This window comes from Chelonoidis abingdonii, chromosome 1 (assembly GCF_003597395.2).
Source record: "Chelonoidis abingdonii isolate Lonesome George chromosome 1, CheloAbing_2.0, whole genome shotgun sequence".
NCBI lineage: Eukaryota > Metazoa > Chordata > Testudines > Testudinidae > Chelonoidis > Chelonoidis abingdonii.
Genome location: NC_133769.1, coordinates 15338987 through 15355416, shown reverse-complemented (window position 1 = coordinate 15355416; position 16430 = coordinate 15338987). Strand labels below are relative to the sequence as shown.

Sequence of the window (16430 nt, the reverse complement as noted above, 5' to 3'; positions counted from 1 at the left end):
AAAGTCATGCATACGATTAGAGTTCTATTACCCAAGAACTTGCATAAGTTTGATCTTTTCCACTACAGTGGATGGCGAGTTCAGAGAGGATTGATTATAGAATGAAAAAAGATTATGCTGTATTTTCCTTCCCCCCTTCTTATAAAATTGATAACTATTTCAAAACTGCTCCAGACGTTTGAGTCTTTTCCTTTCCTCACACTTGTGGTTTGGGCAGAATTTCTCAAAATATCTTGAAGTTAGAATGCAACTGTGTTGAGATTTTGGGAGAGTAAGAGATGAAGATAGAAGTTGGTTTAACAAAACACAAAACAATAACTCATTAAACTTAACTAGAGGTGAATTTCCTGCATTCATGGCCAGAAGATACAACTATAGGAAAAACAAATCCTTTATAGAGCTTTAAAACAAAACAAAAGTAGACGGGTAGAAGCCACAAGACACATAAGCCATGGGCCAAGACATTTAAATCAACACATATATACGTATGACCAAAGACTGGCATATATATATCTATATCTATCTAAAAGCCCACCATGACTCAAAACAAATTCTCACACTAGAGCAGAAATGTGGCCCATCTAGAACAGTTCTCATTTCCTGTACTGGTTCATGCCAGGTGTTTTATGACCTGTCCAGACTACAGCTGAAACCACGCTAGCAATAATTGTATTTTATAGTCTTGCACTATGGACAGAAATTCCCCCTGCCATTTATAATCATATTTCAAAGAGAAAATTATAGGTTACCTCAGCCATCTAGTGGTATGTCACCAGGCTTATCCCACATATGAGAAATGGTCTGTATGATGATATTGGAATGAAATACATATCAGGAGGCCACATTTATGGACTTTAAACAGCACGTGTCAATGAAAGAGGGAGTCAAGGAATGCGAGGTAAAAAACTGTAACTCAGGCATAAGAGATGGAGAAGTACTGAGAACACTTACAGGTGTTGAGCTCCCAAATGGACCCTTTTTACAATCTTGGGATATAGAACTTCATTCAGAAATTTTGTGAAGGAAGATCTAGAGACCTTGGAGAACTGGGTTGACTGTTAGTCTCACTGCCATTTTAGCTGTACTGCTTCCCTTTCACCATCTATAGCCAGCCATAAAACAGAGAGAAGGAGCTAGCTGCCAACACTACTGTCCCTAGCCAAAAGTACAGGAGCAAAGAACTAGAGCAAGCCAGCCAGGAGACTTTTTACACTCATCACTGGGAAGAGGAAATAACTTGCAGGGAGCTGTGCAACAAAAAGCCTGAAGTGAGGCTCTAAGACCAAGACTCTGAAAGAATAAGAGCTTTATACCTATTTTCTCCCTCTTGACTGGCTGAATGTCCCCAACCAATAGCCACCGTAGTCCTATGTTCACTTTATTTTTAGTGCCTGAACCAAACCCCTGCTAAATACAGCACATGATCATCAATATAACAAAGCTATACTAAGCCTGACAGCAATCCCCCACATGGGAGTTGGCTCGTGTTGCACAGAAGTGGGTAGAAGATCTGACACCAATACTAGTTTAACAGGAAACACCAAAAAACATATAGGGCCTGGTTGCTCCCTGAACATCTGTTTTGCAGGAGGAGAAAGAGTTACATCTGTTTACATTTATGAGATCGCTTCCCCCACTGTCTCCACAAGAAGAGGTATCACAAAAAGGCCACACAAACAAGACAGTTTTCCATATCCTCTCTAAACTCAAGGCGGAAAAGAGCAATTTTCATCAATCCACTAGAGCACTGTACAGTGTTGCCAGTTTTGCAGAATGTGCAAAGAAGTGTTACGCAGTTCAATTTGGAACCTGAACTTCACACCAGAGTCATCACTAGCTAATGCCAGGGAGGAACGGGCTAGTAAGCTCAGAGACATGTTTTGCCAAACAAATAAGATGCAAGTAAGTAAGTTCAACAAATGCAAAAAACTGCACTGTTTTGTTGGAAATATGAATGAGGCCATCCAGTCCCAATAGTATCTTTTTTGCATTATCTTAGCCTCTCTTTCCTGCTTTTTCCAACAGTCCATCAATCTCCTTCTCCAGAAGCAAACTGAGGCATTTCTTTAATTCCCATTATTTCCCCACTAATATCCTCCATGTTCACTTCTCTTGGCACGAAACTGTTCTTCCCCAGTTTCCTATTTAATCCTAGTTTCTAATAGTCTAAGATCTGAGTTCTCAGTTGTGGACTCAACAGAATCCAGGAAAAAAAACAAACCCTCTTTACTAACTTTGAGGGTTTTTCACAATTTTGATGCAGTTCTGAAGGAGAGAGAACCCCTTTCGGTGGCCAGGAAAGGTTTACTTGGACAGTACAGTGCTGAGACACTGCCCTAACCACAACCACATACTCCAATGGATAATACACCCTGCAATGTTTATTGTTCATTTTTCTCCAAGGGACATGTTTCCAGAGGCGGGGAGACTGAAGGTTCCTGCTTGGTTCTATTTCAAGCTCTAATCACCCTGATTAGAAACAATGGGTGAGCATGACAGTTTAAACAGCAAATATGACAAAATGGCTGGAAAAATAGACATGTGCAGCTTTCAAAGCATTCTTACTAGCAGGAAGACTACTAGAAAAAATCCAGATAGAGATTGTTGGCTTGGAAATCTTAAAACTAGGATTCTTAAAAACTATGCCAGCTGCATTGACATCTGGAGATCTCCCTTTTTCTAACAGTGAATAAACCTACCTCTTCACCTTTCCTCTGATTTACAAACTTTACTCTCATTTGGGAAGATTTGTTACTGAGCCCTCCAAGTACCTGTAGGCAGATGACTTTGTCTCCAGGTTGTGCGGCACTGTCTAGCGAGTAATCTCCATCAAGAAGAGACTGTTGTCTTCCGCGTGTCTTGCCAACAGCCACCGGATTAATTGCTTCTAGATGTGATGGATTAGGCAACATGGTGACATGCAGAGGTCGGTGTGAACCAAAGTCTAGATCTACAGAGGACGTCAGGTGGGACAGGACATCCCCAATAGCTGGCGAATTCTCTGGAAACTCACTTAAGCCACGCATTTTACGGAACATCAGCTGCACAGAAGTAAGATAAACACAAATGTGCATTGTGTAACTAATGTCACAAATTTTGGAGATGTTTTTGTTTGTTTTAAGTCACACACTTTGGGTGAAGTCCTATAACCCTTTGGACCTTGCCATTTAAGCCCTTTTCTTGCAATTCTCTAAGCACTTTCACAAGGAGATCTCCAGGACTCATGGCAGGAAGAAGTACGTGCTCACATAAATTGACTTATCACTTGTACTCAAGCGCTGGCAATGAGATATTTTCTTGTCAAATAAACTTATTACACAAAAATCTGAGTAAACAGTGAGCCACTGCTAGTGAGACAATCTGTCCCTTACCTCAGGTGGAAACTGAAGCAGCCCAGTGAGGAGATTAAGCCTTCCTCGATGAGGCATTCCAAGAATGATGTCTGTCACCCCAGTATACACACACATCTTTAGCAACTCATGAAAAAACCCCATCATGCTCTCTGCTCCTTCACCACTGTATCGTTTCACTGTTGCAAATTTGTTGGCCAAGAAGCGGTCAAACTCCTGATAGAAACAGAGCATGACTACAAGTCACTGAACACAATATTGGACTTCCTATAAAAGCACCAGTTACACAACTCTACGCAGCGTATAAAAACTGGACAAAACCCCAGCTTGCCTCAGCAGACCTTTCTCACCTACCAACACCCAATTTAGTACAAGAGGCTATGACTGAGATCAAATGAGAGATCAGCCAGTGCCTAGTTTTATGTTAGGGTGTGAGATCACGCATTCCTCCCCTTTCCCCCCTCCCCAAACACATACATGCATCAGGATGTGTAGGAAGAACATGACACAATCTGGAGGGTGGCACAGAGAGTCAACTTGTTCAATCTGAAAATGGTGTTACTAACAAAGTTACTTATTTCACAGGGGCATTAGGAAACTAAGTTTGTTAGCATTTGTAAACCCCTTAAAGAGCCTCTGATCCAATACACAATATATTATTTTGATTAGTATTATACATGGCCCTGGGTGCTCAGGCACAAGTACTGCTAAGGTGGAAAGGAAGAGGAAAAGACACTCAGTTCTATGTCTAGTTTCTCCCCCTCACTAATTTTGTGCAACAAAGTTTTCGGAGAAACCTTAAAGCGTAAACAAATTCCTGCAGTGTTTACAACTATGGACTGAAAATAAGAACAAAAGAAGGGCCATACTGGGTCAGACCACAGGTCCATCCAGCCCAGCATCCTATCTGCAGACAGTGACCAATGCCAGGTGCCCTAGAGGGAGTGAACCTAACAGGCAATGATCAAGTGATCTCTCTCCTGCCATTCATCTCCACCCTCTGACAAACAGAAGCTAGGGACACCATTCCTTACCCAGATATAGGCTATATCTATACTAGAGACCTTACAGTGGCACAGCTGTACCAATGTAGCTGCGTCACTATATGATCTCACGTGTAGCCGCTCTATGCCAATGGGAGAGAGCTCTCCCATAGACATAATTAAATCACCCCCAACAAGTGGCGGTTGCTATGTCAGTGGGAGAAGTTCTCTTGCCAACACAGCGCTGTGTGCACTACCACTTATGCCAGTGCAATTTATGTCACTCGGGGGGGTGATTTACACACACACACCCTGAGCAACACAGTGTAGACATGGCCTGAGACTGTAACTGAGAAGGTTTAATTGAGCAACAGCCTCAGAGTCTGGCTGGCTGGCATTTGTTTGTAGTTAGTCAATACTCAGCAGCCTTGAATTTAAAAACATACACATAAAAGTGCAGCAGGAACAATAGTTCCTATATAATCTTCTCTAGACCGTGAGGGCAATCCTGGTACTATTGAAGCCAAAGGAAAATTTGCAATTGATTTCAGTAAGGTCAGGAAAAACCCTAGATTACTAATTTCCTTAATGAAACAGCCATTGGAGGGAAATAAGCCTTTCAGCTGCATTAAAAAAAAAAGAGAAGGCAACGAAGCACACAACACTTATTTGCACAGAGAAATTTGTGCCACATAAAAGCCTGAAGCAGGGACATCTTCATATAAATACTCTTGTGCCACTATATGAAGAAGAGAAAAAATAAAATGAAAAAACCCCACAAAATTTTACATTATGGAAATATTTGGCTAGAGTCCCCCAAAACACTCAGCCCATGCACTTGATCAGGGCCATAGGAAGGAGCCTTTAGCTGCCCCTTACAGAACGCACTGGGAATGAGACAAGAGCTCCTTTCCCAAACTCTTTGGCAGCGGTATCCAATCAGCTATTTCACCAGATCAACACTACCGGAACTCTGATCATGCCCACATTTAGCTACCCTCCTCTCTAAATAAAGGGCTTTCTTCCAGAATATTCCCTGTTGAGAGAGACTGACTAGAAGCTGATGATGAGGGGAACAACTGACAGAGAGGGAGGGTGAAACTGGATGGGAAACAGAACACTGGGACAGCAGCACATGTGCCTGAAGTCTCCTTGAGAGCAATACCTCACTATTTCCCATGCAAATACTAACAGAGTAAAGCACTGCAGTTTTCTTTTAAGAATTGCTGCTGTAGTTAATGTGAACAACATTATTTCGTTTCTACACTGTATCCATCAGATAAAACGCAGGTCTTGCCCATCTCAAACACATGCATATTTAGACCGTAAGCTTCTCGTATAGAGTCTGTTGGGGGGACAGGGGTTGATGTTTTTCTCCCTTGTATTTGTAGTGCATTGTTAGTGCTGCTGATACTGCAGCACTGTTAATGCAGCTAGTGTTGCTGTTCCTGGAGCTCTGGTGTCAGCTGCAAGCAAACAGTGCAGCATGTTGATCCAGGAGACCTCTATGTTATTCATATGAAAGCCTACAGGCTTGGTTTGGTGGTGAAGGCACTCGGCCAGGTTTACTGTCAACAAAGCACGTTCCTAGTGTGCCATAGGAACTATGGGTACATTAAACACACATATGCCTGCAACAAGGTACCAGTTCAACCAGCACACCAGGATGCTGTCCCCTACACTAGTATAAAGATGCCTCTCCTATGACTTCCCCTTTTATACATTAAAGGAAACAAGTTACTTATTATTCTCCAGTTGTTGTTACCCTTATACTTTTACCTGCTCGTTTGAATGAGACATACTAATCCATCATCCTGTTATCCCCTCCTCATCTTTATGAAGGGTCAGCGTGCCCTTGTATCTTTTCTAAGGAATGAGTTTATGTAGTTATCTGAGAAATCTGTGTTTTTGTACCATCCTCCCTGGTCAGGAATGTGCCTCCTTGGTTAGCAGACACCTAGTGTTATATCAAGGCCATGCCTACTCTGGTTCACAGCTTTTGGTTCATACTGCTAGTTATGCCTATGGCTCCAGCAAGGCCTATACAGTGCCTAACACAATGGGTCCTGGTTCATGACTGAGGCTCATAGGCACTACTGTAATATAAAGAAAGATATACAATGTACCTGAGATTCTAACATCACTTTAGACAAATGCTTTCTCTCTTCTGTTGTAAATGCCTCCTGTTTTAATTGCTCAAACCTTTTAGCAAACCATTCTCTCTCCTCCAAGCTTGACAGCTGACTTGTTTCTATAGAAATATGTCCACAATATATGAGGTCAAGATAAGTCAACACATCCTCTAAGGAAGCCTCTTCCTTTCCCATGTTCAGGAGCCCTGGGATGACCAAAAAAAAACACAAGGAAGTGATACATTCAATAACAATGTGATTAATGATTTCAAAAAAACAATTTTGCGTCCTGTCCCTCTACTCTTCATTTGAAAATAAAGGTCTCAAGAATCTTTATAAAAACACTACAGTGTTAAAAACACTTCAGACATCTATAGCACTTTTTATTCAGAGGTCTCTGAACACCTTCCAAAGAATGGTATGTATCACTGTAAGCTTTTTCGGTCAGAGCTGTCTTTTTACTACGTATTGTATAGCATCTAGCACAATGAGACTCTGATGGATTATTGGGGCCCCCAAGCACTAGAGCAATATAATACAGACATACCCACTTCACAGATGGGGAAAATGAGGGATCACTCAGATTCTCTGTACACAAGGTAACAATGAGTTAGTGGTAGAGCCAGGAAGAGAAGCCATGTCTTCTGATTTTCACACCAGTGCCCTAGCCACTGGACCACAGTGGCTCTGTCACTGTAGTGCTTTATAATGTAGTTGAACATGGTATATTATTAATATGTAACCTGAAAGCTACATTAACAATTACAGAGTTACCTAAGAGTTATGAGGTTTCAGGAAATGTTATAAGCTGGGCACTCAGCTGCCACAGTGACTGGTATAATAGAAGAATTTATATTTAGATAAGATAAAATATGTTTTTCTCCCCAAGAACTGCCTCACTAAACAGCAATGCACCAACCGGCTCTTTCACACAGGCAATCATTTAGGATAAGAACATTTTAAGGAATGACTAAATTATTAGTGAGAAGTGGATATGATTCTGAATGCCTAAGCAACAGAAACAGCAGAGCTGGTAGAGCACTCATTTCCACCTGTTCCATTACAGCTAGCCTTTTGTTAGGTAATACAGGAACAACGTGCGATGGCCCCTTCAATAAATTCCTGTGTTGTACTGAGAATATTTATAATTTTGAATGCATATTAGAAAACACCTACCAGGAAGTGAGATGCTGTGGAGTAACTTCCAGAAGGACCCAGTAGAAGTTTCAGAGTTTGCATCTCTTAAAGGCAGATTAGATAAAGCACCAGAAAAAAAAAAATGCTGCAGGAAACAATCCTGCATTGCAATAGATGACCAAGTCTTTTCCATCTTAAATTTCCATGATTATATAGTTAGAAGTGGTCTGAGGCACAAATTTCTGACCAGGACCTAAATTTTTGCATGTCTGCAGAGACTTTAAAATAGGCAGGAACTAAAAGCGTAGATTAGCCTGAGGATTTTGAGTTATTTCTGAACTAAACAGGACCATGCCCTTATCAGCATTTCCAGCTAGACGGCTCCCTCAGTTAAAGGTGTTACTGCAGCTTTAGCAGTGATTGATACTGAAAACCTTCTCTTTACTATCCATAACTGTCCGTATCTCTTAAAATCCCTCAGCCTTAACAAAAACCATGAAGACAGTTTGCCATACTAATGTTAAAGTATTACCTCATTTTCATCCTACAGGAAAAAAAGCTCAACCATTTCCTTTGTCTAACAGATTCCAAATACAGCCCAAGCCAGCTGTGCACCAGGAAGCAAACTTACCTGTGGTATTGAAAGGTCCCTGAAGCACTTCTGTCAGCACTCGAATTTCAGGTACCATGTCCATCACAGCTTGGCCAGCAAACAAAGGGTTAATTTTGGCAGCTTTGTGGCCATGTTCACAGTATGCAGTTACTAAACGAGCAAGGCCATGATCAGCTAAATATAAAGGGGAAAACAGAAAACAAATTTAGCACATGCACTGCTAACCTATTAATAGCATCAGTTTAGTGGTCAGAATACAGGCCTGCATACAATTATAGGACTGGAAGAGACCTCAAGAGGTCATCTAGTCCAGTCCCCCGCACTGATGGCAGGACTAAATATTATAGACCATCCCTGACAGGTGACAGTCTAACTTGCCCTTAAAAACCTCCAGTGACCAAGATTACATAACCTCTTAGGCAATTTATTCAATATTTAACCACTCTGACAGTTAGGAGGTTTTTCCTGATGTCTATCCTAAACTTCCCTTGCTGCAATTTAAACCCATTGCTTCTTGTCCTATTCTCAGAGATTAATGAGAACAGTTTACTTCCTTTCTTCTTGTAACAACATTTTATGTACTTGAAAACTGTTATGTCCCCCCTCAGTCTTCTCTTCTCCAGACTGGACAAAAAAAATTTCAATCTTTCCTCATAGGTCAAATTTTCTAGGCCTTTAATCATTTTTGTTGCTCTTCTCTGGACTTTCTCCAATTTTTCCACATCTTTTCTGAAATGTGGCACCCAGAACTGGACACAATACTCTAATTGAGGCTATATCAATGTGGAGTAGAGCAGAAGAACTACTTCTCGTGTCTTGCTTACAAACACTCCTGCTTATATATCCCAGAATGATGTTCGTTCTTGCAAGAGTGTTACAATGTTGACTGATATTTAGCTTGTGGCCCACTATGACCCCCAGATCCCTTTCTGCAGTACTCCTTCCTAGGCAGTCATTTCCCATTTTGTATGGGTGCAACTGATTGTTCCTTCCTAAGTGGTGCACTTTGCATCTGTCCTTCTTGAATTTCATCCTATTTACTTCAGACCATTTCTCCAGTTTATCCAAATCATTTTGAATTTTAATCCTATCCTCCAAAGCACTTGCAACCCTCCCAGCTTGGTATCATCCACAAACTTTAAGTGTATTCTCTATGCCACTGTCACTCCATGCATAACTCCTGGGGGAATTCTGCAACACAAAATTAAATATTCTGCACACAACAGTTTAAAATTCTGCATATTGTATTTGTCAGAACAACACAATATAATCATTGCAGTTTCAATTATTTTGGTAATTTGTTTCAAAATACCTGTCACCAATAAAAGTTTGTAATAATACAGACAAAAGAAAAGATTCAGGTATTTTTTTTGACCAGGAGATTACTTACTAGACAAATTAATTACCGAACATTGTGTGCTGCAGTTTAAATGAATTACTCAGACATATTTCCCACACCCCTTAGAAGCAGTGCAAAGGCTTGGGGGAGTCAGGAGTAACAGAGGAGATGAGGGAGAGGGAAGGAGCCTGGAAATTAAGCTGGAGGGTTGTTGGGTGTGGGTGGGAGAAGCATGGAATTGGATTTTTTGGGGGAGAGGGCGGGAGCGCTGGTAGTGGGGAGACAGCAGGGAAAAGCTTTCTACTGGAAAGTCTCTGGCAGGGGACAGGCAGAGGGGAAAGGCTGAGCCTCCTCAGCTCCCTCCCCCTGCATCAGAGCCTTTCCCCATGAAAAAGGGAGCAGGGAAGGAGACAGCTGGGGAAAAGCTTTAGCAGTTCCTTGATGCTGGAGCCTTTCACTGTGGAAAACAAAGGCTCTGGGAACAGAAAGGCTCCTTGCCACATCATGGAAAGAGTCTAACAGCAGGTAGGGTTGCCAATTTTTGGTTGGATGCATTCCTGGAGGTTTCATCACATGACAGAAATCTTTAATTAAAGATTAATTTTTAACTCCCAGGATTCCAGGACAATCCTGCGAGGGTGGCAACCCTACTAGTGGGGAACTGGTGGGGGCCGGGGCCTTTTCCTACATTTCTCCCCCAGCTGCTGGAGATATTCCCTGCAGCCGGGAAGGGCTCCAGCTGCAGGGAACTCCCCATGCCTTTCCCTTCTGCCTCCCCCTTGCCAGAGTCCTTCCCCACTCTCTTTTTCTTGGCAATTTTTCCTGGAGAGTAGAAAGACTCTAGCATCAGGTAAGCAGGGGGACACTACACCTACACCTTTCAAGCACATCTTTACTCACCTAAACTGTGCCTCCAGAATGAAAGCCCCCAGAGAACTTGGGTATGTTGCTAGCTACTTGGGTTGTTAGCCCGGCTGAAGCCCCTGGCGCCACGTCTACACTGCTGTTGTTCACCGTGCTAGCCCCAAGTTAAAGCTAACAGGGGTATGCTCACCCTGGGCCACCATCACACCTTCACTTCGCAGTGCTGACAGACCCTAAGCAACAGCTCCTCAGGAGGCTGGTGGGCAAAGGCAGACCCTGTCTCGGGGAAGGAAGTCAACACACACAGTGACCACTCCGGGGAAGAGGGATGCATCCTCCAGAACCAGGACTGACAAACAGCGCTTCCCCAAAATACAACAGGGACAGACAAGGCTGTGAATCAACCCCAGCACAGACTAGGGTGACCAGATGTCCCGATTTTATAGGGACAGTCCCTGATATTTGGGGCTTTTTCTCATATAGTCCCCTCCCCCCCATTTTTCACATTTGGGGTCTGGTCACCCCAGCACAGACAGAGGGAGGGACGGACGGACGCCGCCCCACTAGAACAGTGCAGTGCAGTGCCCCCCCGGCAGGGACGGACAGACGGACGGAGGCACCCCACGCGCTGGGGCAGGACTCGCCCACCTGCTCTGCCGCCCACGCAGACCCCGCTTGGCTCCGGGGCGACCGCGCTCTCCGCCTTGCGGGGCTTGTAGCCGTACACTCCCCGCTCCGTGCGGTACCAGCGCCGCAGCGGCCAGGCCCGGCCAACCCGCGCCAGGCTCCTCGCCGCCACAGCCATCGCGCTCCGCTGGACTGGCAAGGCGGGGGCGGGGCTGCGGCCGACGCCCCCAGCACGGATTGGCCTGGCGCGCCCTGCGGGAGAACGGTTAGTCCCGCCCACGCCAGAAGCAATTTAAAGGGGCAAGGGCCATTTATAGAAGGAGGGAGGGGTAAATGGTTGAGAGGAGAGGGAAGGAAATAGGTTGAAGGGGGCGGGGCTTGTTTTGTGAGGGGAGATGTGGTTTGATGATGGGGGAGGAGTGGATGTGGGGGAGGGATAAATCAAAGCTTGTTTGGGGGAGGGGCTTTTGAGGGAGAGAGGTTAGATTTGGGGAAGGTAGGTGGGATTATGTGATCTGATGAGGGAGAGGTGTTTTGAGGGGGAAGGGACATGTGGTTTGTGGGGGAGGGTATGTTGGGCGGGAAGTGTTGGGGGGAGAAGTGTTAGATTGGGGAGGTTATGTGGCTGGGGGGGGTATGTGATTTGATGGAGGTGAGGTGCTTCGGAGGGCTATGTTGGAAGATATTTAGTCATTAGGGGAAGGGTGTCTGGTGGTGGATGGTTTGTGGGGAGAGGGTTACTGAGGGGAAGAGGTATTTAAGTATAAGGCATATGGTTAGTAACAGAGAAGTATTTTGGAGAATAGTGGCTGGTTTGAGGCCAGGATGTTGGACGTTAGTGGAGGGGTATTTTCGTGGATCGGGCTGCTAAAAGTCCAGCCGACGGCGCTGCTGAGCTAAGGCAGGCTCCCTGCCTGCTCTGGCTCCACATAGCTCCCGGCACCGGCCGGCATGTCTGGCTCCTAGGCACTGGGGAGTCTCCGTGCGCTGCTCCTGCCCCAAGCACCGGCTCTGCAGCTCCCATTGGGCAAGAACTGCGGCCAATGGGAGCTGTGGGAGTGGGCAGTGCACAGAGCCCCCTGGCCCCTCTGCCTAGGAGCTGGACATGCTGGCGTAAGCACTACCCAACCGGAGCCTGCACCCCAAACCGCCTCCTGCAGCCCAAACTCCTGCCCCAACTCAGAACCCCCTCCTGTACCCTAACTCCTTCCTGCACCCCTCACCTCCTCCCAGACCCCAACCCACTGCCCCAGCACTCCAAATCCCTCAGCCCCAGCTTTAGGGAGATGAGGAATTTGTTGGGAAGAGCAGTTTTTGTTAAGGAAACTGTCAGATCAGAAAGAGAACGTTGCCGCAAACAGACTAAAGGAAGTTAATGCAGCCTCCCCTTACCCCAAATTGAAACAGGAAAGGACAGTGACAAACAGATTAGTGCTTCCCCAATATTTTCTGAGTTGCATGCATTGGGAACCATAACAAATTCCCAGGACCTGTTACAAACACATTCTTTTATCTAATAAAAGGTGAGCACATATCGGTGCTCTGTCTCTGAACCATGGCAGTTCATACTCTTTTTGATGCAAAAATGATGTGGTACAGTGGTTCCCAACGTGTGGGCCATTTGTGGCCCCGCCAGCCCATGGCTGTGGTCCATGTGACATCCTCAGGGCTATACAGATAGTATATATATTGTGTGGATATGGCACATATAACACATAGCTGCATATGTGGCCCACAATGTGAACTAGGTTGAGAACGTAGGATGTAGTATCAACATCATTAAGAAATGTGTTGGCTTTGCAACCAGTTCACCTTGTGCTTTGATCCTGCAGATACTTTAAGGTAATGATTATAATTAAGAAAATACATTAGAATGAGAGGTATTATGCAAAGATAAGATTATTATAATCATCATTACCCCAGTTGGTTTCCTCCTCTTTCGCTCTTTCTTCCCTTCTGACAGAGTTGCCAGTTTTAAGCCAGGGTCAGGTTTAATGTGGTTATGGAGGGAGAGAGAGAGACCATGCAAGAGCACCGGGCTGCAAGGAGATTTGAATGTCAGTAGACGATTTGCACACTCAATACTTTACTTTGATTATTTATTAATATTTAATGTGAGGAAAATGTAGCTATTTTATTTAAGTATTCTTAGCCAGCACACAAAAAGGACACCAAAGTTTCAGAAGCTCTGTAAATGTGGCCCATTTTTTTTTAAGAGCATAGACAGATAATGCAGGACTCTCTGCCAGTAAGAACCAGAAAACCATCATCAGCTGGTTGATATTTAGATATTGCAGGCAGCTTGTACCCTGTATATTCTCAGGTCATCATGCCCAGATCCACAAAGGGATTTAGACTTTGCAACACTGAGCATCATGGCACATAGAAAATCAAAACACCACTGAAATCCACAAAAGTCAGCATAGTAGGGGAGGACATAAGGATTGTGTGAAGTCACACCGCATAGGGGCATCATCTTTACACGCCACGCAACCCCTGCTGGCTTGACTTTACATGTGTAGTGTGTTTAAGGTCATGCCAAAGAGGGCAGTGCAGTGCACTCTTAAAAATGGCACCCTCTGTCTGACACTGAACAAAACCACACCCAGTTTTGTCCCAGTACTGGATGGGGGACAAACCACCCAAAAGAGGACTGTCCTGTTCAATGACCTTCCTAAGGGGGAATGGCACTATGTGTAAAATAATGGCATTACCTGTTTCAAAGTCACTAACTACCCAGGAGCAAGTGATCTTGAATGCTTATAGATCCACACTCTAACAGATAAAGTACAAAATAGGATGTCACAGTTTCAGGGTAATTGCACCTTTAACCCCCTCTTTGTGGTCAACTCCAGGAATGCCCTCTCAGGTCCCTGGCCCCTAGCTGTCGCCTCTCTCTGGGTGAGGACCCATGTCCCTCTGCCTTCAGAGCAGGGATTTAGGTTGCAGCTGCTTCCTATTGCACTGTGATTCATTCCCATAACAAGTGGCACTGGTGGTGATACCGGAAAACTGGAGTGTCTAAGGGAATTGCTTGTATGACTTATGGTTAGCCAGTGGGGTAAAACCAAAGTTCTCTCTGTCTGGCTGGTTTGGTGTGCCTTAAAGGTAGAAAAACCCCAGGCTTGGGCTATAACTGCCCTGCTCTGAGCAATTTCTCCTGAATTGGTACTCTCAGTTGTGTCTCACCAAAGGCAGCGTCGTTACAGGTCCTCAGATGGAATTGTAAATGGGGAATCATCACTGAGTAGGTATTTTTATTGTGGCGTCCCCCAGGGCTGGTTCTTGGCCCTGTGCTATTTAACATTTTTATTAATGATCTGGAAGAAAACATAAAATCATTACTGATAAAAAGTGCAGATGACACAAAGATTGGGGGAATAGTAAATAATGAACAGGACTGATCACCCTGGATTCTTGATCACTTTGTAAGATGGACACAAGCAAACAATATATATTTTAATATTTTTCCAAATATAAGGTCATATATCTAGGAATAAAGAATATAAGCCATATTTACAGGATGGGAAACTATGCTTAGAAGCAGTGACTATAAAAAGACTTGGGGATCAAGGTGGATAATCATCTGAACATGAATTTCCAGTGCAATTCTGTTGATAAAAAGGCTAATGCAACCCTGGGATGTATGAACAAAGAATATCAAGTAGATCTAAGAAGCGTATATGACCTTTGTATGTGGCATTGATGTGATTGGTACTAGAATACTGTGTCAGTTCCAGGGACTACACTCCAAGAAAGATATTGAAAAACTAAAAACGGTTTAATCATACTAGCCATTAAGATTGGAAAACATGCTTAATACTGAAAGCCTCAAGAAGCTCAATCTATTTAGCTTATCAAAGAGATGGTTAAGTGGTGATTTAGTCACAGTCTACAAGTATCTACATGGGGAACAGAAATTGGACAAAGAGTTCTTCAGTCTAGTAGACAGAGGTAAAACAAGATCAAGTGGCTTAAAATTGAAGCTAGACAAATTCAGACTGGAAATAAGATGCAAATTTTAGCAGTGAGGGTAATCAACCATTGGAACAACTTACTGTGGGCTGTGGTGGGTTCTCCATCACTGGAAATGATTAAATCAAGATTGGATGCTTTTCTAAAAGATATGCTCTAGTAGTTCAAACACAGCTATTGGACCTGAATAAAGAAGTAATTCAGGGAAGTCCTATGGCCTGTGTTATATAGGCATTCAAACTAGATGATCACAACGGTTCCTTCCGGCCTTAAAGATCTCTGAATTTGTTACCCTTTGTCCATTGGAAAGTCTTTCTCAGATTCCAAGGTGAAGAGATTTGGTTGAGTTGCCGTACCCTGGAGTCCTGAAATCCTGAAAGTTATGCACTGTCTGCTTTATCATCTAGCACTCTGATGAAAACTGCTCATAGCCTGGAAATGCCAAATTTGACTTTTGTTGCTTCCCCTACTTTTGCACAAGGCCATGCTACTGTTTTGCAGTTAGAGATTCAACACTGACAAGCCAGTCCATGCCCATCTCCCTACCTCCACCCCTCAGCCCCCCAAGAGGATCTCTCTCTGTGGTGTAGTTTTCATAAATAGTCTTTCTCCTCTCTTGCAAGGTACTTGCTGAGCTACCCATAAAATTCAGGAATAAAAGCTATTGGATAAAATTCCCATTCAGTTAGAATGTATCTGCCCATAAACCACTATCCCCTTATAATGGACTAAGGAGAGGGTTGTTATTTCTACTCAGGAGTTCTAATGACAGCACATTTTCCTCATGTTGAAAAGGCAGCAACACAGTCAAATCATTCTGCAAAAAGAACAGGCAGGGCTGGCCCTAAACCAAATGGCACCACAGGCGAGGAGCATCTTCCATTTATCTAAATTTTTGAATACCTTATTTTTTATTAGATTTGTAGCCCATTTCACGACTTTGATGCACAATTTGCTTGCATAATTTATCCCTGTCATATAAGATGATAAATTTGCACATTAGGATCTGTAAAGCTGTATTTATTCATGCCATATATAAGCAAATAAAAAAAGCATGAGTCCTCTAAGCTTACAGAAACTTGTTAATTTTAAGAATAACTGAAATCTATTAACAGCAAAATATTGAACTGTGCACCAACACTGGGTAAATAATGTTACAGTAGGTAACAGCCTTAGAATGTTAACCGTAATCCTTTAGTTCAAAAGGTTGCTTGTCTTGCCTTTGCCCTTGCGAACTGAAGCGCAGAATCAGAGAGATCCAAAGACTGGCCAATGGCATGTTCAAACAATAAAATAGCAAGCAATGTCAGTCTCTAATTGGCCATCATTGATGAAAGATATGTTTTAATGAGCCTGAACTCTGAAAAGCTGTGCTCACCACTCACGACTGTGACTGGCAGTGTGAGCAGA

At 43.6% G+C, this 16430-nt stretch overlaps 1 protein-coding gene across 1 annotated transcript in view; it reads right to left on the bottom strand.

Annotated features, from left to right (window-relative positions):
* The window catches only part of DHTKD1 (dehydrogenase E1 and transketolase domain containing 1), a 44845-nt gene extending 33592 nt beyond the window's left edge, over positions 1–11253 (bottom strand). Inside the window, exons 1-5 of the mRNA XM_032798302.2 lie at positions 11067–11253; positions 8234–8389; positions 6460–6671; positions 3372–3566; positions 2772–3041 (exon numbers count right to left, since the gene is read on the bottom strand). Of these exons, the coding sequence (XP_032654193.1) occupies positions 2772–3041; positions 3372–3566; positions 6460–6671; positions 8234–8389; positions 11067–11223 (990 nt within the window). The 5' untranslated portion in view covers positions 11224–11253. The remainder of the gene's footprint in view (positions 1–2771; positions 3042–3371; positions 3567–6459; positions 6672–8233; positions 8390–11066) is intronic.
* Positions 11254–16430: the final 5177 nt, after the last annotated feature.